Source organism: Suncus etruscus, chromosome 10 (genome assembly GCF_024139225.1).
Source record: "Suncus etruscus isolate mSunEtr1 chromosome 10, mSunEtr1.pri.cur, whole genome shotgun sequence".
Taxonomy (NCBI): Eukaryota; Metazoa; Chordata; class Mammalia; order Eulipotyphla; family Soricidae; genus Suncus; species Suncus etruscus.
The window spans coordinates 108,569,495-108,596,507 of record NC_064857.1 but is presented as its reverse complement, the minus strand read 5'-3'; the positions used below and the strand labels follow the sequence as shown (position 1 = coordinate 108,596,507).

The window sequence follows — 27,013 nt, the reverse complement described above, 5'->3', positions numbered from 1 at the left end:
CTGATGCTGGCCTGCGTTGTTTCCCCATTGTCACACTTGTATTGTGGGTTTTTCTACGTGTTGTGGTGGTATTCATTGCCTATATAATGCAGGCAGCACACTCCTCTGGCTCAGCCCTTTCTGGATGGGCCGACTTGCCTCTAAGGGAGGGGAGTCCTCCGTGGATGAAGCCTCACACAGGATCATATCTTAGGCCCGAGCATTCAGCAGAGAAGACAGTCTGGAGAGAAATGCTTGCTTCTGTGATCCAGCACAGTGCTTAGTGTGATTTTTTTCTTCTTGTTGCGATGGTGTTCTTTTCTTAGAAAGAGCACATGGCCGCGTAGCGAAGCGGAGCTAAAGTGCTCTGCTATAGCCTCTTTTTGGCCCACTCCCAAGAGGTTCACACAACAGGGTAGTAGACACACACACAGGCAGCACTAACAGTTTTTCACAGTCGGGTCCCACTGGGCAGGCGTAGATTTCACTTGCTCGCTGGGCAGCTTCAGAATGCAGTATTTTTGGGGGTTCACTTCCCAGGTCTCTGAGGAGAGCTTCATTCAGGAAAGACAGAGAAGCACAGGACAGGGCTCCCTTCAGGTCCTCAGTTTCCTTAGAAGAAGCACAGAGGGCAGAGACTCTGCAGGTAGAGCAATCAGCACTCTGCCTGGTAACTCCCACAGCCAGCCATTTCTTACTCACTCACTCACTCGCTGGGTAGCTTCAGAATGTAGTTTTTTGGAGGTTCGCTTCCCAGGGCTCTGAGGAGAGCTTCAAGAATTCAGGAAAGACAGAGAAGCACAGGACAGGGCTCCCTTCAGGTCCTCAGTTTCCTCAGAAGAAGTACAGAGGGCAGAGACTCTGCAGGTAGAGCAATCAGCACTCTGCCTGGCAACCCCCACAGCTAGCCATTTCTTACTCACTCGCTCGCTGGATAGCTTCAGAATGTAGTTTTTTGGGGGTTCGCTTCCCAGGGCTCTGAGGAGAGCTTCAAGAATTCAGGAAAGACAGAGAAGCACAGGACAGGGCTCCCTTCAGGTCCTCAGTTTCCTCAGAAGAAGCCTAAAGGTGCTTTTAAGGAAGAAACATCACTGTCTAAAAAAGTGGAAGCAGAGATTTACAGATGGGACTATATTAAGCTGAGAAGCTTCTGCACCTCAAAGAAAATAGTGACTAGGATACAAAAGCTACCCACAGCATGAGAGAAACTATGAACCCAACACCCATCAGAAAAGGGTCTAATATCAAAGATGTACAGGTGCTTACAGAACTTACCAAGAATAGAACATCTAACCCCATCAAAAACTGGGGAGAAGAAATGAACAATTTCTCAAAGAAGAAATACAAATGACTAAAAGGCACATGAAAAAAATGCTCCACATTACTAATAATCAGGGAGATGCAAATCACTTATGAGGTACCATCTCATGCCACAGAGACTGGCACACATTACAAAAAAACAAGAACAATCTGAGGCTGGAGCTGTGGCTCAGTGGTAGGAAATTTCCCTTACAAACAGCTGACCTAGTACAGACCGTGGTTTGATCCCCCCACATCTCATATGGTCCCCCAAGCCAGGAGTGATTTTTGAGCACAGAGCCAGGAGTAACCCCTGAGCATCACCAGATGTGGCCTCCCCAAAAATAAACAAACAAACCAAAAAAAGATCAGTGCTAGCAGGAATGTGGAGCAAAAGAAACTCATTCACTGCTGGTGGGAATGCCGTCTAGGACAGCCCTTATGGAAAACAATATGAAACTCCTCAAAAAAATTGGAAACTGAGCTCCCATATGATACAGCTATACGACTCCTAGGGATATACCCTAGGAACACAAATATACAATACAAAAATGCCTTCCTCACACCTATATTCATTGCAGTGCTATTTACAGTAGCCAGACTCTGGGAACAACCAAGACGCTCTTCAGCAGATGAATGATTAAAGAAACTATGGTACATATACACAATGTTATTATACAGCCATCGGGAGACATGAAGTCATGACAGAATTAAGATTAAGGTGCTTGACTGTTGCAAAACAGCCGTTAAGATGGCCTTGGGTGGTGGATGGAGGTCTTTGTCCTTAGGCATGGCCACGTGGCTCCATCACCCATTAACCAGCGGGTCTGGGTCCAGGAAAGCGATGGGTATTGAACTCACTTGCAGGCAGGCTTCCAGAAAGATAACATCTTTATTCCCCTGGCCAACATTTGTGTGGCCTTTATTATAAACCTATTTAAGCATTCAGCCATTTTTAGCTAGCCCTGCATCTTACTTCTTTCATCCATGTCACCTGCAACCTCCATCCCGGCAAAAGACAAAAAGCCCAAAAGCCCCAATCCCCTGGGTCAAAGGCCTTATATAACCTTCCCAAGACCACTCCCCGGAATGGGAGGAGTCTTGCAGGTAAGGTTACATGTAATATCCAGTTCCCAAGACCCCTCCCAGGAATGGGCGGGGTCTTGCAGGTAAGATCAAGTTACCTGGAAAGACTGGGGGGGATGAGGCCACACTTGACCTGTTCACCAGAAACACTCAAAGCCAGAAAGCAGTGGTGGGACATAGTGACAAAGCTCAATGAAATGAATGTTTCACCTAGAATACTGTACCCAGCAAAACTCACTTTCAGGTTTGACGGAAGAATACATGGTTTCACAGACAAACAACAGCTCAGAAACTTTACAGACTCAAAACCAGTCTTAAGAGAAAAACTGAAAGACCTAATTTAAGACAAGACTGACCAAATGACACACAAAATTTCGATATAAAGGTGGCATTAAAGCCCAGGACAATTCTTTCTCTCAACGTCGATGGACTAAATGCACCAGTTAAGAGACACAGAGTGGCTAAATGGATCAAAAAACTCAATCCAACCTTCTGCTGCCTACAAGAAACACACCTAAATAATCAGAACAAACAGAATCAAAATAAAAGGCTGGAGGAAAATCTTCCAAGCAAACTACACCCATAAAAAAGCTGGAGTGGCCATAGTAATATCAGATGATGCAAACTTTACATTCAGGAAAGTTATAAGGGACAAAGATGAGCATTTTGTATTAATCAAGGAGTATGTACAGCAGGAAGAAATCACTCTCCTAAACATATTTGCACTGAAAAAGATATAAAGGGAATCCAGATAGGAAAGGAAGAAGTTAAGCTCTCGCTGTTTGCAGATGAAAATATACTCTACTTAGAAAATCCTAAAGACTCTATGAAAAAGCTTCTAGAAACAATAGACTCATATAGCAAGGTGGCAGGCTATAAAATTAACACACAAAAATCAATGGCCTTTCTATACACCAATAATAATAAGGAAGAAATGGACATTAAGAAAACAACCCCGGGGCCGGGCGGTGGCGCTAGAGGTAAGGTGCCTGCCTTGCCAGCGCTAGCCTTGGACGGACCGCGGTTCGATCCCCCGGTGTCCCATATGGTCCCCCAAGCCAGGAGCGAATTCTGAGCGCATAGCCAGGAGTAACCCCTGAGCATCACTGGGTGTGGCCCAAAAACCAAAAACCAAAAAAAAAAAAAAAAGAAAACAACCCCATTCACAATAGTTCCACACAAACTCAAATACTTGGAATCAACTTGACTAAAAATATGAAGGACCTATATAAAACTCTGCTCCAAGAAATAAGAGAGGACACGCGAAAATGGAAACACATACCCTGCTCAAGGACTGGCAGGATTAACATCATCAAAATGGCAATATTCCCCAAGTCATTATACAGATTTAATGCGATTCCTCTAAAGATACCCTTGGCATTCTTCAAAGAAGTGTATCAAGCACTTTTGAAATTCATTTGGAAAAATAAACACACTAGAATAGCTATAGCAATCACTGGGAAAAAGAATATGGGAGGAATTACTTTCCCCAACTTTAAACTTTACTACAAAGCAATAGTTATCAAAAACAGCATGGGCTTGGAATAAAGAAGGCCCTCAGATCAGTGGAATAGGCTTGAATACTCAGAGAATGTTCCCCAGACATACAATCACCTAATTTTTGATAAAGGAGCAAGAAATCCTAAATGGAGCAAAGAAAGCCTCTTCAACAAGTGGTGTTGGCACAACTGGCTAGCCACTTGCAAAAAATTAAACTTAGACCTCCAGCTAACATCATGTACAAAGGTAAAATCCAAATGGATTAAAGACCTCGATATCAGACCCAAAACCATAAGATATATAGAACAACACATAGGCAAAACACTCCAGGATATTGAGACTATAGGCATCTTTCAAGGAGGAAACTGCACTCTCCAAGCAAGTGAAAGCAGAGATTAACAGATGGGAATATATTAAGCTGAAAGCTTCTGCACCTCAAAGGAAATAGTGCCCAGGATACAAGAGCCACCCACTGAGTGGGAGAAACTATTCACCCAATACCCATCAGATAAGGGGCTAATCTCCAAAATATACAAGGCACTGACAAAACTTTACATGAAAAAAACATCTAATCCAATCAAAAAATGGGGAGAAGAAATGGACAGACACTTTGACAAAGAAGAAATACAAATGGCCAAAAGACACATGAAAAAATGCTCCACATCACTAATCATCAGGGAGATGCAAATCAAACAACTATGAGGTACCATCTCACACCACAGAGATTGGCACACATTACAAAGTATGAGAATGAACAGTGTTGGTGGGGATGTGGAGAGAAAGGAACTCTTATCCACTGCTGGTGGGAATGCCGTCTAGTTCAACCTTTATGAAAAGCGATAAGGAGATTCCTCCAAAACCTGGAAATCGAGCTTCCATATAATCCAGCTAGACCACTCCTAGGAACATACCCTAGGAACACAAAAATACAATAAAAAAATCCCTTCCTTACACCTATATTCATTGCAGCACTATTTACCATAGCAAGACTCTGGAAACAACCAAGATGCCCTTCAACAGACAAATGGCTAAAGAAACTGTGATATCTCCTAGGGATGTACCCTAAGAACTCAAGAATACAATACAAAAACCCCTTCCTCACACCTATATTTATTGCAGCACTATTCACAATAGCCAGGATCTGGAAACAACCAAGATGCCCTTCAATAGAGGAATGGCTAAAGAAACTATGGTACATATACACAATGTAATATTATGCAGTCATCAGGAGAGATGAAGTCATGAAATTTTCCTATACATGGATGTACATGGAATCTATCGTGCTGAGTGAAATAAGTCAGAGGGAGAGAGAGAAAGAAGCAGAATAGTCTCTCTCATCTATGGGTTTTAAGAAAAATAAAAGTCATTTTTGCAACAATCCTCAGAGACAATTAGAGGAGGGCTGGAACTTCCAGCTCACTTCATGAAGCCCACCACAAAGAGTGGTGAGTGCAGCTATAGAAATAACTACACAGAGAACTATCATAATCATGTGAATGAATGAGGGAACTGGAAATCCTGGAGTACAGGTGGGGGTGGGGTGGGATGGAGGGAGTTTTGGGACATTGGTGATGAGAATGTTGCACTGGTGAAGGGGGTGTTCTTTACATGACTGAAACCTAATCACAATCATTTATGTAATCAAGATGTGTAAATAAAGAAAAAAAAGTTTAAAAAAAGTTTTTGCATACAAAAAAAAAGAAACTGTGGTACATATACACAATGGAATATTATGCAGCTGTCAGGAGAGATGAAGTCATGAAATTTTCCTATACATGGATGTACACGGAATCTATTATGCTGAGTGAAATAAGTCAGAGAGAGAGAGAAAAAAACGCAAATTGTCTCACTCATCTATGGGTTTTAAGAAAAATAAAAGACATTCTTGCAATAATAATTTTCAGACACAAAAGAGAAAAGAGCTGGAAGTCACAGCTCACTTCATGAAGCTCACCACAAAGAGTGATGAGTTTAGTTAGAGAAAGAACTACATTTTGAAATTTCCTAATAATGAGAATGTGTCAGGGAAATAGAAAACCTATCTAGAGTACAGGCAGGGGGGTTGGGTGGGGAGGAGGGAGATTTGGGACATTGGCCATGGGAATGTTGCACTGTGATGGGTGGTGTTCTTTACATGACTGTAACCCAAACACAATCATGTATGTAATCAAGGTGTTTAAATAATATATATATATAAATACATATATATATATATAATGATTAAGGTGTTTATCTTGCATATGGCAGATCCTGTCTCCAACACTAGCACCATCACATGGTCCATCCTCCACCCCCCATAACTCCTTGAGACAGGAGGGGTAGGGAATTCCTGATCACAGCTTGAGAATGATTCCCATAAAATAAAATATGAAATAAAGGCACACTGAAAATTTTTAATGTTTTCTTTCTATATTCTTGAAAAGAGGTGATGCAGAAACTAGATAATCAAACTCCAGAGAAACTAGAATGATCAATGAATGGAATAGTTGGGAATGAATAATTTTCCCAAATCAATTTACCAAGTTGCTGACCTGATCTGTCTGCATCGTGAATAATGAAGTGTCCTGGGGCTGAATTTGGGAAGGAAACAGAAGATTAACATTTTTAATAATATAGTTTTAATAAATTCATTATTTTAAAAGAAACAGGCAGAAAACCACACATATAAATTAGAGCCCATAACATTTTGTCAGAAAAGTACATCAGAAAGTTTTAGAAATTTCTGTTAAGTTAGGCAATTTTGAAATTTAAATGTAATTTGAGAGGGGACCGCACCCAGATGTACTGCGGGCTTATTCTGGCTCTGCTCAGGGTCACTCCTGCCAAGGTACAGAGATTCCAATGTGGTGCAGAAAATCAAAATCAAGTTAGCTGAATGTAAAGCAGGAAGAACATTACCTTTCTGGCTTCAAAAGTAATTTTTGATATGAGGTTTTAGAAGTAGAAATTTGAGCTAGTGGATTAGGATGACAATAAAAACCATTAAATAAAGGTCAGCGTCTTTAGGACATCTTTGATGAGCAACTTCAGATATCTATGTCTCTCAGCTACACATTTAAACTTCAAGTTATATTAAATTTGATCTTACCATATCATCCATATATTATTCTGTGAGTCATAGCTTAAAACTTTTATGCAATATATTCAAGCTAGAAAAAATTTAAGGGAATAGTATAGTGATCTTTCAGAGAATATAGACGTTTCATTATAATGACAGCTGCACTTGTGTCCTAAACCCTGTAGTCAAGACGAGAGGAATTTTTTGTATTCTAACAAGTTCAAAAATTTGACATCAGTAACACCAGCAGGAAAGATGAGCTAGTGACACTGACAAAAGATAAATGACTGAGAATAGGCTCAGTTCTGTTACATCCAGGTTTTTTTTTTTTAACTTTAGACCCAGTGGTGCTGAAGTTAGTCTCAGACCAATGCTCAGGAGACACTCTGCATGCAAACCACCCACTCCAGCTTGTTGGAAATTTTATAAAGCTAGTTTCTAAAAGTCAAAATCTCATAAGAACATGAGACATCAAAAGAATGATAAAAGCAACAAAATTCTGGAACTGAAAAAGATAAATGAACATTAACACGGTGGGACAAAAATATATGCACCTGTGGTGATATAAAAACCATCCAATTCTTTACTCAGAACTCAACTGTGTTAAGAATGAAATATGGGGATAATAGGAAATAGAAGTTAAGATAATAAGAAAGGGATACTAAGGTCAAGAAAGTAAACATAGTGGTTAGGTTGCTTGCCTTGTAAGTGACTAATTTGGGCTCAATCCCCAGCCTCAAGTCTGGCCCCTTAAGCCTTACCAGGAGTAATCACTGAGCACAGGGAAGTGTGGAGAAAGAAAGAAATAAAAGGAACTGATTATTCAAGATATTATTAATTCAAGCAAGCAGTACCACATCTGACTCCTGCACAGACTTGAGATTTCCACAAAGGGTATCTAGAGGGTATTCAAACATGATTGGTAAGGTGGAATATAGAGGCATATTAGGAAAATAGCAGAACAGGTTATAATTTACATAACAATGACTGAGAATATAAATCTCTCTCTCTCTTTGAACTCCAAGACCCACAAATTCTTCCCTATTCACCTCCCATTACACAAAGGTTTGGAGTCATTTATCACCCATCCACACCCACCCAGACAAGAAGAAACTGGAAATCTGACTTGCTCAATAAAGTAAGTTGCTAAAATATATGATGTCAGGGGATCCTAAAGAGGAAGCTGAACTGGAAAATTCTAGAACAATACCTAGAGTCAATGAGCTTTACCTATCTGAGAAACTTCTTTGCCATTTATTTCTTCCAAGTATCGCTTATATGTAAGTTTCATATGTAAGGAATGCTCACATGATGCTGTAAGTCCTTATCAGGTATTTGAAAAACATCTCAAAGAAGAACTAAATAGTTAGAAACAAGCGGAAATACCAGACTTAATAAGAGAAAAGCCAGGCTGGAGAGATAGCATGGAGCTAAGGCATTTGCCTTGAGTCCAGAAGGACTGTGGTTCGAATCCCAGCAACCCATATGGTCCCCTGTGCCTGCCAGGGGTGATTCCTGAGCGTAGAGCCAGGAGTGATCCCTGAGCACTGCCAGGTGTGGACCCCCCCCCAAAAAAAAAGAAGAGAAAAGCCCTCATATTATTATTAGTAATAATACACTTACAGATATAATGGGAAAGTGTCATAATCATGTCATAATAGGAGGATACTATTGAAAAGCCAGTATTCCCATATATTGAAATAGGTTTTTGAACTTAGAAAATAAAGTAAGCAGTCTCTTATAGAAGTTGTATGAGAAAAGAAAATGTCAAATTGAGTTTAAGAATGCCTTCAAACTTCTAAGGGAAAATTGATTTTTTTTTTTGGTTTTTGGGTCATACCTGGCAGTGCTCAGGGGTTATTCCTGGCTCCAGGCTCAGAAATTGCTCCTGGCAGGCACAGGGGACCATATGGGGCGCCGGGATTCGAACCGATGACCTCCTGCATGAAAGGCAAACGCCTTACCTCCATGCTATCTCTTCGGCCCCGGAAAATTGATTTTTAATGTGACATCCAAGAAATACAATTTCAGGTATGTATAGATACTTTTATGCCCAGTTTTTTTTTTCCCTGAAAAGTTCAGAATGATGTAGTTTAATTTTGAAAATAAAGGTGTTTTAAAGGTTTAAATAACAAATAAACAAGTTTTGTAGGAAGGAGGGTGAGTAGTAAAAAGAATGTAGGAAATTCTCAGCATACATTTAATAGGCCCCTAGAAATAATGGTCCAACAAGTACTGATGTCGCTACCTGAGACTAGGACCACCAAAAAGTAGAGACAGGAAGGTTCCTCAAGAAGATTAAACTAAATATTTAATGCTTTCCACAAAATGAGAAGACATTTACTGTTGGTGAAACATTGTCTGCTTATTCTCCACAGAAAACATGTAAAAATTTCCAAAAAAGTAAGAATGGAATTCCCATATGGCCCAGGAATTCCATCTCAGCATTTACCTCCAAATGGAAAAATATTAATTTGAAAAGTTAAAATGAGCACGAAATATGCTTACATACTTAATACAATAGCCAGGATATTTAAACAACGCAAATATCTAACAGCAGATGAATGGATACAGAAATTATGGTATACACACAATGGAATACTATGTAGCTATTAGAAAAGATGAAATCATGCAGTTTGCTGATGGAACTGGAGAGTATCTTGTTAAGTGAAATAAATCTAAAAGTAGACAAATACCTGACAACCTCACTCAGCTGATGGATACAAAGGCAAAATAAGTAACAGTACTGAACGAGAATAAAACTTGGCCTTAGATTAAAAACATCATTAAGCAGTGGGAAAGGGGAAAGAAAGGTGGTGAGGGTCTTAGTACTTTTGTGGTAATGGTTGTTTATACCTCAAAACCTTAAATGTCAATGGTATTTTAACTATGTTGTCAAACTATAATTATACTGTATGAAGATACTGTATTAATTTATGCATATTTAATATAGAAATAACCCCTAAGCCTAGAGCTGAATTGGTGCTCAATATCTAAAAAGAGTCAAGCAAACCAACCAATAAGCAAATAAGTAAGATCCTACAATAAATTCTGCAGAGGAAAAGAAAAAGTTGGCATGAAGGAAGATGCAAAAGGAATGATCTGGCCATTTAGAACACTTATGTCATCAATGGCTGAGTTACTTCATTAAGGGAATTCTATGGGCACCAAGACCAGAAGAAAGGATTGAACTCCGTGGAAAGGAGGCTAGAGTTCTCTATGTCTTCACTTTCCAGAGAGATCAGTTAATAAACAAACTTCAGAAATCATGATGAGAAAGTCATGCACACAGGTGGAGAACCACAGGTTTTTCTACGAAACAAAAAAATGGCTCTTCATGGTTTTAAAATAAAAAAATAGTTGGAGAAACAGTCTCACAGGTAAGGCATTTATTTATCTTGTATTAAGCTGACTTGAATGAAATCGCTGGCACCATTTGGTCCCCCGATTGCTTCTAGGGGTGATTGCTGAGTGCAGAGCCAGGAACATGCATGCCCTGGGTATTGTTAGATGTGGCCCCAAAACATCAACAACAAAATTTTTAAATCATGGCAATAAAAAAATATTTTAGGGACCACAGAAATAGTACTCAGCTCAGTACCCTACTCAGGTAGGGTGTTTGCATTGCATGCAGATGACGGTTTATTCTGGCATCCAAGCATGGTCAGGGGTAATTCCTAAGAGTAGAGCCAAGATCAACCTCTGAGCATTGCTGGGTGTGGCTCCAAAACAAACCCAAAATACATCCCCCAAATTAAAAAAACATCGTTTAACTTGGCATTTCAAAAGAGAATGTTGAAAAATTATAGAAGCTTTCAAAATTCAAAAAGCTTGCTCTCACACACTTTGCTCTCACACACTCGCAAGGAAACACCTGCATTATTGACATGTGACACGATTAATTTATAAAGAGAGGATGTCCTGTGTCATATGGAATTTGGCTCCAATAAGGGATCACAGCAATAGAACAACAAGTTGTGCATTTGCCTTGCATGTGGCCTACTGGATTTGATGCTTTATACCACATATGACTCCCAAGCAACCCCAGGAGTAAGACCTGAGTACAGAGCCAGGAGTAACTCCTGAATATCACTAGGTGTGGCTCAACCTTCCCCAAATCAATTTTTAAAAGTTTACTCTTAAAAACCTTGTAGCTTTTCTATAGACCTGTATTATTAGTTTGAAATATTCCTATGTTACCCTTTAAATAATGAAATCTAGTTTAGCTCAAGACAGCTTGTAACTTCTAGTCGAGAAATCAACAGAACTCCATTAACTATAGCTAATTACAGTCAAGGGATACTTAGTATGTGTTAGGTTTACGAGGCTTGTAGAATATTAGCCCTGGATGGGGTTGGATGATGGGGGATGGAGGATGAGGTCTTTCTTCTGCAGCTCAGACCACGCGTCTGCCACCCTGTTCAGCTGGGGGGTCTGAGGGTTCGGGATAGCAGGGGGTAGAAAACTCACAGGCAGTCAGGCTTCAGGAGACATCAGCTTTAAACCTTGAATAAGGCTGAAGAAATCCCGCAGCCTTCCTCAGACCCTTGCTTTTATATACAAGAATGAGGTACCACCCTAGGGTGGGAGCAGAATACCAAGTAAGGAATAATCCAATATACTATCAACAGGTCACACCCTAGGGTGGGGCACAAATATTGATTAGGGTAGGATTTATGTACATATATCATTTAATCTTCACAACAACCTTAAAATGTCCAATAGTTTCCATTATTGAATTTCTAAGTGGTGGTGTGAAGCTTTATTCTGACAGGCTTGATTACTATCTTATATTATAATGTGTAAATATATATAATATAGTAGTATAGATATATACTATAATGTGCTATGTGAGCGGAAATATACATAATTTTTTAAAAATTATACCCTTCTTAGCATATGGGTTTTTGCAAGTAAATAAAAGCTTACCTGGGTAAATCCATTAAATGAACCACCAGTAGCCTAAATAATGAAAATCAGTTATGTTATTTTATCATCTTTGTACGATTAATATATGTCCATTACACAAGTTGAAAAGTAAAGACCACTACAAATTTTAAAATAACACAAAAACTCATACATGGAAGTACTAAGAAAATACAAAAAGCTATATTATATTATTTTAAATAGGCTGACAAAAAGAAGCAATTATTCTTGCAATTACTGCTGATGTGGCTCAGTTCTACCCCAAACCAACAATCTTAATAATGAGAAGGTGATTCCTGATAGGAACAACAAAAGTTACTTTTCCAGGTCATAAAAATATTGTAAAAGCAGTACTTGCACTTTTTCTCTAATAATATGATGTAAAATTCTGATACAATAGTTTTTGTGGGGCAGGTTATAAACCATTTGATATGTTCTTATTGAGCTGGAGTAAATTAGAAACGATCAATAAGTCTGTTCTACCTAGTTTTAGTGCATAATAAAAATAAAAATAAGAATAATAAGCACAGTAATGAGGAAGCAAATTGGTTCCTAACATAATCTTTTTGTTTTGTGAACATAAGTGTTTTTGTCAGCCTATTTGCATTTGATTTGTACAGATTTAAAAATCTGCCAAGGCGGAAAGGCGGGCACTGAGAAGAGAGAGAGAGAGAGAGAGAGAGAGAGAGAGAGAGAGAGAGAGAGATGGATAATGCAGTAGATGGAGACATGAGGAAAGACAGAGCCTACAGAAGTCTTGGCTACTCTACACTACAGACTGGGGTAAGTACCTCTTCTTTATCAGCCTCTAGTTCTTGATACAACAATCCATATCTTTGATTAGCAATTTCATCTTCAGATAAATCTGAGTTTCTGATGTCACTTTCTTGGGGACTACAGGAACTCCCAGTGCTAACATTCTGGGAAGTTCCCAGAACCAATGATCTAGCTATCACTTGGCTTTGTTCCCAGCCTCTAGCAGTTGCTTGTTCTTCACATACATTTGTTAATAAGTCTATCTTCAGCCCTTTAATTACTATACCTAAATGGTCCCCGCAATTATTTAGGACTTCCATGTGCTTGACAGACCACTGGTTATCAGAATGAAGCCTAGTGGCAGATCTTGGTTGGCCAACTGGTATACCAGAAAATTCTGACAAATATTATTCATTTCTGAATCCAAGCTTGGCCACCAAATTTGACCTGTATATTTTCCCCAAGATTCTGTGTTTGTAGCTCCTGGCAAATGAGGGGCATGACTAGAGTTTCCAGTCACTGTACTTTCAGGCTCCTCTATTAATGAATGCCCTGCCTTATAAAAATACCATTTATTTCTGTTTGTATTAGTTCCCAGGAAATAATTAAGACCTGTCTTAGACTGAGCTATCAGTTCAGGTTTTACTGGTAAAATAACAGATTGATTTTTATCCCTGTCACCTCTAGTGTCATGTAACAAAGCCCCATGCTGAGTTTCATCAGTATCTATACTTCCCATTGCTGAGTAATATTTTGTATTCTGATTAGGATCACATAATTGATTTCTGTAAATCTTTTCTTAATAAATCCTTTATCTCCAGGCCAGCATCATCAATATTAGATGCAGAGTAAATACACAGAGGAAGATTCAAATTATCTATGTGACTGGCAGATTTTGCTCCAGAACTTTCTATAATAGCACAATTATTTATTACAATTTGAATCCCATCTTCAAGTCCATCTTTGTGACTAAATTTATCTGCCAAATCTAGTCTTTGCATGTCTTTTACTATTACATCACTTTTCTCAATATAATTTTCACTAGTCTTTATATTTTCCTTACATCTATGTCTTATATCTTTCCTAGCTTCCTCTTCATTGATTTTCAAGGCATCTCAGCCTTGATTTGCAATGGTTATATAATCTAATGCCTTATTTCCTGAATTTTTACATATTTCCCTTCAAGTTCTTCTGTATCTTCTAATGCAATAGCTTCAGTGTCTACCTTTTCACATTTCTTCACATTTGTTAACAAAGAATCTTCTATCCTTTGCTGATCTTCTTTGGGCTTTCTGACATCTTGACTTTCTTTGACCAGGCCATCAGTTTCCAAGACTTGTATCTCTGCACCAGGGAAACCACAAAGCTGGTCCATGTCCACACGAGCAGCAATGGTACACTCAATCTCAGGAACAGGCTTTGGGAATGGTTCTTCATTTCCACCTTGGGAGGATGGCCCCAAGACAGGCCAGTTTGAAGGGGATAACATTTGAATGGCAATTTCAGTGTCACACTCTAGATCAGAGAAGCATGCAGAGTCTTCCTGAGATCCACCCTGGATAATATACTGGCTGACACTGTCTATACAAGCATCAGGGCCCCAAATAAATGCACCAAAATCAATCTGTGATCTTTGAATTTCTTCGGCCAACCCACTGTCTGGAGCTTCCTCCAAGATCAGATTACACAGAGAAAGACTTTTTGAAGCTTCAGTCTTTAGAACATGCAGAACAGCAAAGAGAAAAAAAAAACATAAGACGAAACAAAATAGGATAATATTTGATGAGAGGCACAAAGCTCTTTAGAAGGGTGACAGCAGTTTCACAAAACTAGGAGCATTTAAATCAAAGAGCCTAAGATAAAATCTGTGTCTAATAATGCCATGAGATATCACAGATCGTTTTAGATAAAATGCCATGTGTATAATTCTTATTAATTATTAAAAAATCCAGAAATTGATGGTCATTTACCTACCGGTTGTACCAAATCAGCACTTGTCTATATGAATAAAAAAAAAATCAAGGTAAGAAAGTAAAAAATAATGACTTAAAATAAAATAAAAACAAACCCCCTGCAGTCCAAAGTTAACATTCTGCTAAAGGTTGTGGCTTTTACTAGTTTGAAATTAAATTTCCAACTTGCATTCATAATAGGAGTGAGTTTTATGCTAATACCATTTTACACTACACAATTTCTAACTAAGTCTGTCCTTGTCTAGTATCAATAAGGATGGTTTGTGTTTATGTTTATGTTTGTGTTTTATAGGCTTTGAAATAAAAATCTGAGTAAATTAAAGTAAGATTAAATACCAGCATCCACACAATTATATAGCTACAAATCCACACAATTAGCCATATTCTCTGATAGACTATGAAAATAAAATCTTTATTAAACTTATCCTATACTGGATTATGACTTGGAGGAATTTCTGGTAAAGAATGTTTTGATATAATAATTTTGATTGCCTCAAGGATATCTGGAGGTTATTCCTCAGGGTGTCCTCTTAGCACGCATGCACGCGCACACACACACACACACACACACACACACACACACACACACACAAAATCAGGGATGCAAACGGAATCAAAACAATTAAGCAATTATGTCTAAATTTCAAAGTTTTGTCATTATCATTCCCAGTATGAATGTCCTCTAAAATAGCATGTCAAACAAAATTGCTTATCTATAATCTAAGGATCTTAAATAGAATCTCAGTGAAGAGAAAAATCTCTATTTTTATTTGCTTGGTGTTTTTTTGGTTTTTTGTTTGTTTGTTTGTTTGTTTGTTGTTTTTTTGGTTAGTTTTGTTTTGGGATCATAGCTGGCTATGCTCAGGGCTTTCTCCTGAGACTGTGCTCAGGAATCACTCCTAGCTGTACTTGGGGATCATATGGGATGCTTGGAATCAAACTTTATTGTCAATGTGCAAGGCAAATGACCTGCCTGCTGTACTATTACTCTAAGCCCACATTCTGAAGTACAAATAGGCATGTGGCCAGGGATTTTGCTGGCTTCCACTTTTTCTGCTTCAAAGAAACTGCTACTTCAAAACAAGAAGGTCTGCTTAAAAAGAACAGTTGCATAAAATATTTAGAACTACCAAACTTTTCCCTTGAAGGCTCACCTAAAAAAATGATGAAAACATGAAATTTAAGTTCAGTTAGTAGGTAAAAGAACCTGAGTTTTTCAAAGACGGAGTAGACAAAGACTGTATGTCTAGATGTGAAGCTCAAAATAAACACGGTTACTTTCAGAGCACAAAGCTAGTTGTATTTCTATTCCACAGGTAATTCTGGTAATACTCACCTTTGCATACAGATTATCTCAAGAAATCAATCACATTCTATTAACTACCATTTTATTGATACATGTTGGGATAAATATGAATCTTATTGCACTATTCCCTTACACAACCTTCTGTGGCAAATGTTGTTGTTCTGATTTTATAGATGTTTTAGAAAAACAGGTTTAGAAAATTTTAGTTGTTAGATATCGAACAGATATAAACAGCAGACGACAGATTAAAATGAGATGATCTGGATCTAATGCGCAAAATCTTGAGGAAGCCTGCCATTGGATTGCTTCAACCACACTTCTCTTACATTCCAGTTAAGAGCAACACCAAATGTGAATGTCCTTCATTCCAGTATCTACCTGAGCCATGAAGAAACATAAAAGTACACAACCTTAATTCTTGCTCACCCAGAAATTCGATTCACTTGCCACTATTTCTAGGTGCTGAATTGAAAGGAGAATGATAACTACTTAAGGAAAACTCATTGTCATAATATATGCATGTACTGAATATTAAATATAAAAAGCTTTTAGGGCCAGAGAGATAGTATAGTGGGTAGGGTGCTTGACTTGCATGTGACCAATTCCAGTTCAATCCCTGGTGTCCCATGTGGTCTTCTGAATCCTGCCTGGAGGATCTCTAAGTGCAGAACCAGAAGTAAACCCTGAGCAGTGTTGAGTGTGGTTGCCAAACAAAACACACACACACACATATACACACACATATATATACATATACTTTATGCATACAAAAAAACCTAAATATGTAGTTTGAAAAAATTTTGGAACCCAAATACATCAAAATAAAGAAATCTCAGTAAACTTACCGTCCAAAGGTCCCAAGGCAATGTCTAAAAACAAACAAATACAAGTATTGTTAATAATCAAAGCCCAAACATGTAAAAAAGCTGAGGGAATAAAAGTTCTTAAGATAGCAGGGGGTGGGAGGAGGGAGATAGGCAACATTGGTGGTGCAAAGGTTACACTGGTGAAGGGGTTTTTCCTTTCTTTAACTGAAACTCAAACTACAAACATATTTGTAATCATGATGCTTAAATAAATATATTATAAAAGTAAAAATAAAAAGTGAACAGAAGTCACACCAGAAACAAAAGTCAAACCAGAAACAAAAGTTCATGTGATAAAAATCATGAAATATTTAATAATTAAATTGAGCAAGTATCTTTGGAGATAAGAAAGTCTCATGTCTATAAAGTTCAATGATAATCACTAGACACTGTCAGCAACTGAACATTAAAATATGCCAGTGGTACAAGAACACAATACAATAATGTCCTCTGCATGCCTATGTTCATTACAATTCTATTTACAATAGCCAGAATCTGGAACCAGGTGGTTCCAGATCAGTGGCTAAAGAAACTATGGCACATATACACAATGGGATACTATGCAGATGTCATGAAATTTTCCTAAACATGGATGGACACCAAAAGATTGGTGAGTGCAGTTAGAGAAATAAGTACACCAACAACTATCAAGATTCAAGACAATGGTAATCGAAGACAGGCAGGGGGTGGGGAGGAGAAAAATGAGGGCATTGGTGGTGGGAAAGTTGCACTGGTGAAGTGGGGGGGATGAAATTTTTATGACATAAACTCAACTACAAACATGATGTTTATTTAACCATGTTGCTTAAACAAAGATATTAATAAAAATATGCCAGTGGTAATTTTTAAAAAACTGTACTTGGGGGGCCAGAGAGATAGCATGGAGGAAAGGCATTTGCCTTGCATGCAGAAGGTCGGTGGTTTGAATCCCGCATCCCATATGGTGTCCCGAGCCTGCCAGGAGCAATTTCTAAGCTAGGAGTAATCCCTGAGCACTGCTGAGTGTGACCCAAAAACCAAAACCAAAACAAAACTAAACAAAAACTGTACTTGGATTTATCTAAGGTCTGTCTTTAACCAGTACCATGCTTTGTTAGTTGCTACTGATTTGTAGTACAGTTTGAAGCTGGGGAAAGTAATGTCCCCATCTTCTTTTCCCCCAAAATCGCTTTAGCTATTTGTGGAGGCTTATTTTTCTATATGAATTCTATATTAATTTCTATATGGATTCATTTCTATATGAATTCTATATGAATATAAAATAATAGTGTTTAATCTATTTCTTTGAAAATTTCATGGGCATCATTATAGAGGTTATATTACATCTTTATGGTGCTTAGGAAGTATTGCCATTTTAACAATGTTCATCCTCCCAATCCATGAGCAGGCTAGGTGTCTCTACTACCTTGTGTCGTCTTTCATTTCTTGAAGTTTATTTGTTTTCTTTGTTTTTTTAACCCATATAAACAAAATGTTTATTCATTATTTAAAGTGTATCAAATATAAGCAAGCTAGGAGTAAATATACTTTTCTTAATCTAGTAGAGGGCAGCCATATGCACCATTGTGAGGGCCATACACAGTGCCATATGTTGAGAACTTATCCTGATAATTAATTTTAATACTACTTACAAAATTACAAAATTGGTTTTAAAGTTATGAATTCCCTAAACTGTCCCTTGTTCATGAAGCCCAGAGCCATTCTTTCAAATCTGAATGATAATCTAGCTGGATAGAATATTCTTGGTTAGGTGTTTATTTTGTTGAATTTTTTTTTTACAATATCGTTTCATATTATTCTGGGTCACAGAAGTTTTGGTTTTGTTGTTTGTGGTGCTCAGGGAACCTGCTGCTCAGGGCTTACTACTGGTTCTGTACTCAAGGATCACTTCTGGCAGGCTCGAGGTAGTATATGAGGTGCTAGGGATTGAATCAGGGTCAGCCATGTGTCTTCTACCTCTTTAGTTGATTCCAAGATACTTGATATTCTGAGGCAAAACTGTTAATGGTATTGATTTTTTTTAATTCCCTTTTATTATTTGTATTAAAAACAGGAATTTTTACATATTAACTTTGTAGCCTGCCACTTTATTATACAAAATCTATTGCTTCTAGAAACGTTTTGGTAAGAGTATTGTAGAATTTTCTAAATATAGTAACAGTTATCCATAAATAGTATGAGCTTACAATGTTATAATTACTTTTCCTGAAAACTACTTTTACTGTGTGCTCCTCATTCTCATTTGTTTCCAGAAATCTTTGGAGTCCCTCTTTGATTTCTTCTCTGCCCTACTGGTGTTTTAGTAGTGACCTATTTAATTTCCAGGTGTTAAAAGCTATTTCTATTTTCTGTGCATCATAGTCTAAGAGATAGTTGATACACAATTCTTATCCTCTTAATTTATAGAGGAATGCTTTATGGCCCAGCATGTGGTCTTTCTTAAAGAATGTCCTGCGTATTGGAGAAAATATGTATCCTGCTTTTTGGAGGAACAAAAGTCATATATCTATTTATGCATACATACATACATACATACATACATACATACATACACACACATATACTAACTCCCTCTTTTCCATTTCTTCCTTCAAAGCCAATGTTAAGTTTTAGTTTTATCAATCTATCAAGAGGTGACAGGGCAATGTTGAAATCTCCAACTTTACTGTATTGCTATTGATCCTTTTATCAAATCCAGTTGTTTTATGTATTTTGCTGTCCCATCATTGTGTATACATTTGCTTAAGAGTGTGATTACTTCCTGATGTATATATCCCATGATTATTAAGAAATTATCCTCTAGGTGTCAGAGCAGTGGCACAAGTGGTAAGGCATTTGTCTTGCACACACTAGCCTAAAACAGACTGTGGTTCAATCCCACAGCGTCCCATATGGTTCCCCAAGCCAGCAGCTATTTCTGAGTGTATAGCCAGGAGTAACTCCTGAGCATCACCAAGTGTGGCCCCAAAACAAAACAAAATAAACAACAAAAAAAAGAAATCATCCTCTATCTCTTATAACCCTTGAAGCCTAGACTAAGCCATCTAATATGTATGTAAACCATCTGATACATGTATATATTAATATGCATGCCATCTAATATTTAATAAAGTATGGCCAATTCAGCCTTTTAAAGTCTTTTTTGGGGGAAGGATTATCTTCTAACCATTGACTTTAAGTCTTTTCTGACTATTCAAATGTGTTTCTTGCAGGCAGCAAACTTTTGGATTTAGTTTTATGATTCATTTTTGATCTATCTTGTGCATTTAGTTCACTGATGTTGAGATTATAGTCACGTAGTTTTCTTCCATCTTTTTTGCAGAAGTTTAGTGTGTTTTCTGCATTTGTCTTGTCTTAAAATAAGACCCTTCAGTTCTTCTTTTAACGTTTTCTAAGTCTGTAAAGTTCCCCAGCTGTTGTTTTTCCAGAGAGCTGTGTATTTTTCCTTCCTGAATGAGAGACTAGGGTTAAGTGTTCTTAGTGAGTTGTTCATTTCACTGAATTTTTTCACTGCCTTTAGTCCTGGAGGGTTTCTTGTGATAAATCTACTGTAAATTTCAAGGATGCTTCTATATATGTAATTTCCTTTTTTGTTCTGTTGCTTTCAATATTCTATCTCTATGGTTTTAACATCTTTGTGAATAGGATGTGTCATGGGTGGTTTTCTTTGTGTCTCATTTAGTACTCTTGAGGTACTCTTGAGGCATCCAGGATTTGGGTGGACTCCAGCTCTGGAAACTTCTCAGCAATCATACTTTTGACTGTTATTCTTCATATTAGTTTTCTTTCTGGTTCTCTGTGTCTCTAATTATTCTTACATTGTTTCTGTTGAATTGATCCCAAAGTTCTATAGTCATCTGTCACTTATTTCATTATCTGTTCATTTATTTTAAGTTTCTTTTCCACTTTCCAATGTTATCTAAAGTTATTATGCAGGTCATCTTTTAGAGCACTTATTCTGTTCCTAGAAGTTTTTACTCTACTGGTGATGCCTTCCTATGAAGGCCTCATTTTTCATTTTCCCTACCAAATTTTTCAGTTCTGTCATTTCTGTTTGAAGTTTTCTCATTTCTATCCCATATGCTCTTGAAACTTATGGCTGTGAATGTCAAGGTTAACGTCCTTACCAGAGAGGTTATATAGGTGGCTCAAACTAGTTTGAGCCTTTATAAACAAACAAATAAACAAATAAACAAATAAATAAACTGGGTCTTTAGAATTACCCTCTTCATTCACTAAGTGTGGTGGGGTTCTGCTTTGCTTTTCCACTGTGACTGTTGCATTGGAACGATGTTTTCTATGTGTTGGGATGTGACTCATTTACTGGAAAAATAGCACAACTACAGAGCAAAGTGGGGCAGCTGCATTCTTCCTGGGGTACACTGACCTGGGAATTAAAATGCTTTTTTTGAGTAACAAGGAAAATTCTGCTGCTGGTTTGTTTGCCTGCTCACTTTCTTGAGCCTATGTCCTGAAAGCCATTCTTCCTGGATCTGGAAGCCTCCATTTAATATGCAAGTGCTGATTATTTAGATAATTTACACTTTCATGCTTCATTGTCCTTGAGAATCATGGTTTCCAAAAGCTAGTACATATTTTTTTGAGATTTATATTCTTGTAGCGATCAAGGGTTCTTTTTTCATAAGAAATAATAAACAACAGGATGGAGGAATTGCCTTGCATGTGGTGGACCCAAGTTCAATCCTACGCATCACATGTGGACTCCTGAGCACTGACAAGAGTAATCCCTCTGGGATTATCCAGGAGTAAGCCCTGAGCACTGCTAGATGAAATATCACATTTATCAATCCTCAGTATCATGAAGGAAGTACTCACTTATGTGAACTCAACAGAGATCACAAGCTGAGCCATTCTGTTCATATAAAAACATCTATGTAAAGCACAAGGTAAGGTAAGATGTAAGGGAAAGAATTTAAGCAAAAGGAACAAGTCGCACTGAACAGCATTGGGTTTTAGGTTATTTCAACCCAACTTTTCTTATTTCCCAAAGAGGAGATATGATTAGATTTGGAGATCAAGTCTGCTCTGCAGTAGTCACTCAGTTATTTTTCCATAATGTAGTACTATTGTTCTTTCAAACAAAGATTTTTGAAATTTTAATCCAGTCTAGTTTTCAAAATTTTTTCATCTTAGTCCTAAATCTTCATGAAATTTTATTACTCATGAATGAATTTATTTAAAAATTATTATAAAATGTTTCTCGACTCATTTGTGCAGATAGAAGTTCTTGAAATATAACCCACAAAATTCACAGTACTCCATTTGCTATAAAAATAACAAATGATAGAGTAATCAGATAGGATGTCATGATTTTTACTGGCTGCTATATGATAAAAAATCTTGGAGTATCGCTTCTTCTGGCTAAGATCAAGTGTAGTGGAGAAATATCGGAATAATATAATCTGAACCACATCTTAATCATTCAGTGGATTCTTGGTTCCAAGGCAAAACCCTCAAACTGACTGATGATGATGAATGTCACAAAATTTTAGAGAATATTCCAAAGAACACTGAAGTTTCATTTGAAGCAAACTTGAAAAACAGTTAAAATAAGTTTAAAGATTTTTCTTTTAATTTTTGAAGTTCCAGAAGACTCAAAATGTAAAACTCTAATGTACACAGTAAATCTCCTGAAAGGAAACAGAGAAGCAGCTTCCTGAAATATTCACCCAGAGACACATTCTTTTAGGCAAAGAATCAAGTTTAGTGTCTGATTCATGTAATTGTTTGATTTATTGCCATCTAACATTTCTTTAATTGTTCTTATATTTTAACAGGAGGCTGTTAGAAATACAGAAATATCCTAGAATAAAACATGAATTAAACAGGAGCTTTATTTATTGAGGATGATACTGGGCTGTCTGTGCACCCAGTGGTTTCTACTAAACTTCAAGACAAGAAAATTGGCTGGGTCTCAATTCCTTTGCTGCAGTTGTTGTTTCAGGGGCATAATCTGAGATGCTCAGGGTTTACTTCTAGTTACTGTATTTGCTGGCATATAAGAGGACGGGGCGTATAAGACGAACCCCTAATTTTGCAGTTAAAACATAGGTTTAGGCCAAGTGGTGTTAGCACAACTGGTTAGCCACTTGCAAAAAAGCGAACTCAGACCCCCAGCTAACACCATGTAAAAAGGTAAAATCCAAATGGATTAAAGACCTTGATATCAGATCTGAAACTATAAGGTATATAGAACAACATGTAGGTGAAACACTCCAGGACATTGAGACTAAAGGCATCTTTAAGGAGGAGACAGCATTTCCAAACAAGTTGAAGCAGAGATAAACAGATGGGACTATATTAAGCTGAGAAGCTTCTGCATCTCAAAGGATATAGTGCCCAGAATACAAAGGCCACCCACTGAGTGGGAGAAATTATTCACCCAATACTCATCAGACAAAGAGCTAATATCCAAAATTTACAAGGTACTGACAGAACTATACAAGAAAAAAACAACTAACCCCATCAAAAAATTGGGAGAAGAAATGAACAGACACTTTGAAAAAGAAGAAAGGCAAATGGCCAAAAGGCACATGAAAAGATGCTTCACATCACTAATCGTCAGGGAGATGCAAATCAAAACTACTATGAGGTACCACCTCACGCCACTGAGATTGGCACACATCACAAAAAAGGAAAACAAGCAGTGCTGGCAGGGATGTGGAGAGAAAGGAACTCTTTTTCATTGCTGGTGGGAATACCGTCTAGTACAACCTTTATGAAAAGCGATATGGAGATTCCTTCACAAACTGGAAATCGAGCTCCCATACGATCCAGCTATACCACTCCTAGGAATATACCCTAGGAACACAAAAATACAACACAAAAATCCCTTCCTTACTCCTATATTCATTGCAGCACTATTTACAATAGCCAGACTCTGGAAACAACCAAGATGCCCTTCAACAGATGAGTGTCTAAAGAAACTGTGGTACATATACACAATGGAATACTATGCAGCCGTCAGGAGAGATGAAGTCATGAAATTTTCCTATACATGGATGTACATGGAATCTTTTATGCTGAGTGAAGTAAGTCAGAGGGAGAGAGAAAGACACAGAATGGTTTCACTCATCTATGGGCTTTAAGAAAAATGAAAGACATTTTTAACAGTATCTCAGAGACAAGAGAGATGAGGGCTGGTAGGTGCAGCTCATGACATGAAGCTCATCACATAGAGTGATGAGTACAATTGGAGAGATGACTATACTGAAAACTATCATAACAATGTGAATGAATGAGGGAAGCAGAAAGCCTGTCTCGAGTACAGGTGTAGGGGGGTGGGGAGGAGGGAGATTCGGGAAATTGGTGGTGGGAATGTTGCACTGGTGAAGGGGGGTGTTCTTTACATGACTGTAACCATACAACTATAATCATGTTTGAAATCATGGTGTTTAAATAAAGATAATTATATTAATAAAAAAAAACCATAGGTTTAGGCCTCTATTCGCTGTATCAGACAGAACGTTCCTGAGCTGCAACTGTATGTACCACAGTGAGTCTATCACAACAAGCAAAGGTTCAAAGGTTCTACTGGAATAGATTTCCTCTCTGACTCTGGCCAATCTGAGCAGCTTTTGACAGTGTAGATTCGGGTCCAGAACATTGTCTAATTTGCATGCATCAAAAGCCTGCTTGGATTGGCTGAGTTAGAGAGGCGGTCTGAGGAACCTTGCAGTGATTGGTGCAAAACAGTGTCTAATTTGCATGCATTTAAAGCCTGCTTGGATTGGCTGAGTTAGAGAGGCGGTCTGAGCAGCCTTGCAGTGATTGGTGCAGGATCGAGTTGGAAAATTCGTTTTGTGGCAATATTCAGACAATTTTCATTTAGCGGCATATTGAAACATTTTTCGGGATATATTCGGCATATAAGACGACTCCTGATTTTCGGTTGACTTGTTTTTGTTTCAAAAGTCGTCTTATATGCCGGAAAATACAGTATTCACTCAGGAATTACTCCTGAAATTGCTCAGAGTACCATATGGGATTCCAGGGATAGAACCTAGGCCAGATATGAGCAAAGCAAATGTTTTATCTGCTGTACTATCGCTGGCCTCCCACATGAAAATTTGTGATGAAACTTCATGCATTAATTGAAGCAAACAATAGCATGTTTTTGTTTTTTTGTTTTTTTTTTGGGTTTATTTGGGGGGGGCTACAACCAGTGATGCTCAGGGGTTACTCCTGGCTATGTGCTCAGAAATCGCTCCTGGCTTGGGAGACCATATGGGGCACCAGGGGATTGAACCACAGTCTGTCTTAGGCTAAAGCCAGCAAGGCATATGCCTTACCGCTCTGCTCTAGCCCCTCTGGCCCCAGCATTTTTTAACATGCCCTACTATAACAGTAATAATACCAATAATTTCTGTTCAAACTTTTAACATTTCTTCCTTGAACAGAGTATGGTAAACTAGTAATATACCAGAGAATGCTACTATAATGAATGAAATAAGGGAAATGCAGACAGTGAGAAATAGATGAATTAGGATAAGCTTTGACAGGCACAGTTTATGCATTAAGCTGAAATCAAAACAAATATCAACTGAGGATATATCTTAAATGTAAAGTATAAGAACAATATCATCAAACACAAAATATCAAGGCCTAAATTCATTTTTGTTGGAGTATAACATGCTAATTTTAAATAGGACCTAAATTTCAAAGTTTGAGGAAATATTAAAAGAAAGTAAACCTATAGCCAGAAGAATTTAATTTCATGAAACCATAAAATATGCCTCCTAAGTCTAGGTATTTTTAGTACCAAAGTGATCACTATGAATAATTATTTTGAGATGGATGATTTCTAGGCAAACAGGAATATTTAATTATCCAAGCTATATTTCGAAGAAGCTAGGCAAAAGCTATGGGAAGGGTTGGGATAAACTGAAGCCTTTTTTTCCTCACTTTTATTCCCATTAGGAAAAAGTTTGTTGCCCAAAATAAAAAATAGTCATTTGATATGTGGGTCACATAAATGCAAGTGTTTATTATTAAATTAATTAAATTAATTATTAAATATATGTCATCTCAAAAGATCAAACTATTCACTTGATACCTGAGACATGGGTGAAGGGGCCATTCCAGCAGAAGTCACGGGTGTGACCTCTGGTTTGAAAGGGTCAAAGTCCAGATCCAGCAATGTTTCCTCTTTCTTTGCCTCAGGAACTTCATTCTATTAAAATAAAATAAAACACACAGGTATCAGTTTAACTTTCACAGGAACTTATGTTCTTAAAATAACCAGGAAGATGTGAAGAAAAGAAAAATTAACTCTGGCCAGCTGAAACCTAATAGTTTAGTTTGTGGCCATAATCTAGTGCCATTCATCTAGCACTTAGTCCAGCCAATAAAGAAAATGTCCGAATGATCTAAACAAACTATACCTATTTACAAGTAATCATACTTTGCTAATTCAAAAATCTCAAAAGCAGAATTACAGATGACTAGATAAAATGCCTGCTTCACAAGTTTCAATCAATTATTATACTGGTAATATCAACCAATAAAATAGAGCAAGAAGGAAAATATTTCTAGATTTAAAATAAAGATGTAGGGGCCAGTGTGGTGGCACTAGAGGTAAGGTGTCTGCCGTGCCAGTGCTAGCCTAGGACGGACAGCGGTTTGATCCCCTGGTGTCCCATATGGTCCCCCAAGCCAGGAGCAACTTCTGTGCACATAGCTAGAAGTAACCCCTGAGCATTACCGGGTGTGGCCCCCAAAATAAATAAAAATAAAATAAAATAAAGATGTAATTCCCTACTCATGGACGAGGGAGATTAACATCATTAAAATGGCAGACTGACAAGGGAGGTGCCTGAACCCTGCCATGGGCTTATAAAGGTCCTCTGCATCCCTCTATACTTAGCTTCCTGATTTCCTGCTTGAGGCTGCAGAGGAAGACCCCAGCAAACAATCCCAGCAAGGTAGGTTGTCCCCACCCACAAGGGTGATACCAGACTCCTGTCATGGGATTATAAAAGTCCTCTATATTCCTCCATACTTGACTTCCTGAATTCCTGCTTGAGGCTACAGAAGAAGATCCCAGAAAACTTTAATCACAGCAAGGTAGGCTGTACCTACCCACAAAGGGTGGTGCCAGAGAAGCATTGCCGCTAGCTTCACGTTGCAGCTGGCAATCACCTTCTAGCCAATGAACTCCACCATTACACATAGAAAAATAAAAACACACTACAAGCGAAACAATGTTGAAAAATGCATACATAAAAAACATGCATAGAGAATG

The 27,013-nt window shown here is 37.8% G+C and overlaps 1 protein-coding gene across 4 annotated transcripts in view; it reads right to left on the bottom strand.

Annotated features, from left to right (window-relative positions):
- AMPH (amphiphysin) overlaps positions 1-27,013 on the bottom strand; it is a 280,138-nt gene that overhangs the window by 30,566 nt on the left and 222,559 nt on the right. The window contains exons 12-16 of one of the 4 annotated variants that reach the window (XM_049781869.1): positions 25,826-25,942; positions 16,729-16,752; positions 14,579-14,602; positions 11,852-11,884; positions 6,396-6,434 (exon numbers count right to left, since the gene is read on the bottom strand). In XM_049781869.1, coding sequence (XP_049637826.1) covers positions 6,396-6,434; positions 11,852-11,884; positions 14,579-14,602; positions 16,729-16,752; positions 25,826-25,942 — 237 coding nt within the window. The remainder of the gene's footprint in view (positions 1-6,395; positions 6,435-11,851; positions 11,885-14,578; positions 14,603-16,728; positions 16,753-25,825; positions 25,943-27,013) is intronic. The other 3 variants (XM_049781870.1, XM_049781871.1, XM_049781872.1) reach the window with 3 other exon arrangements.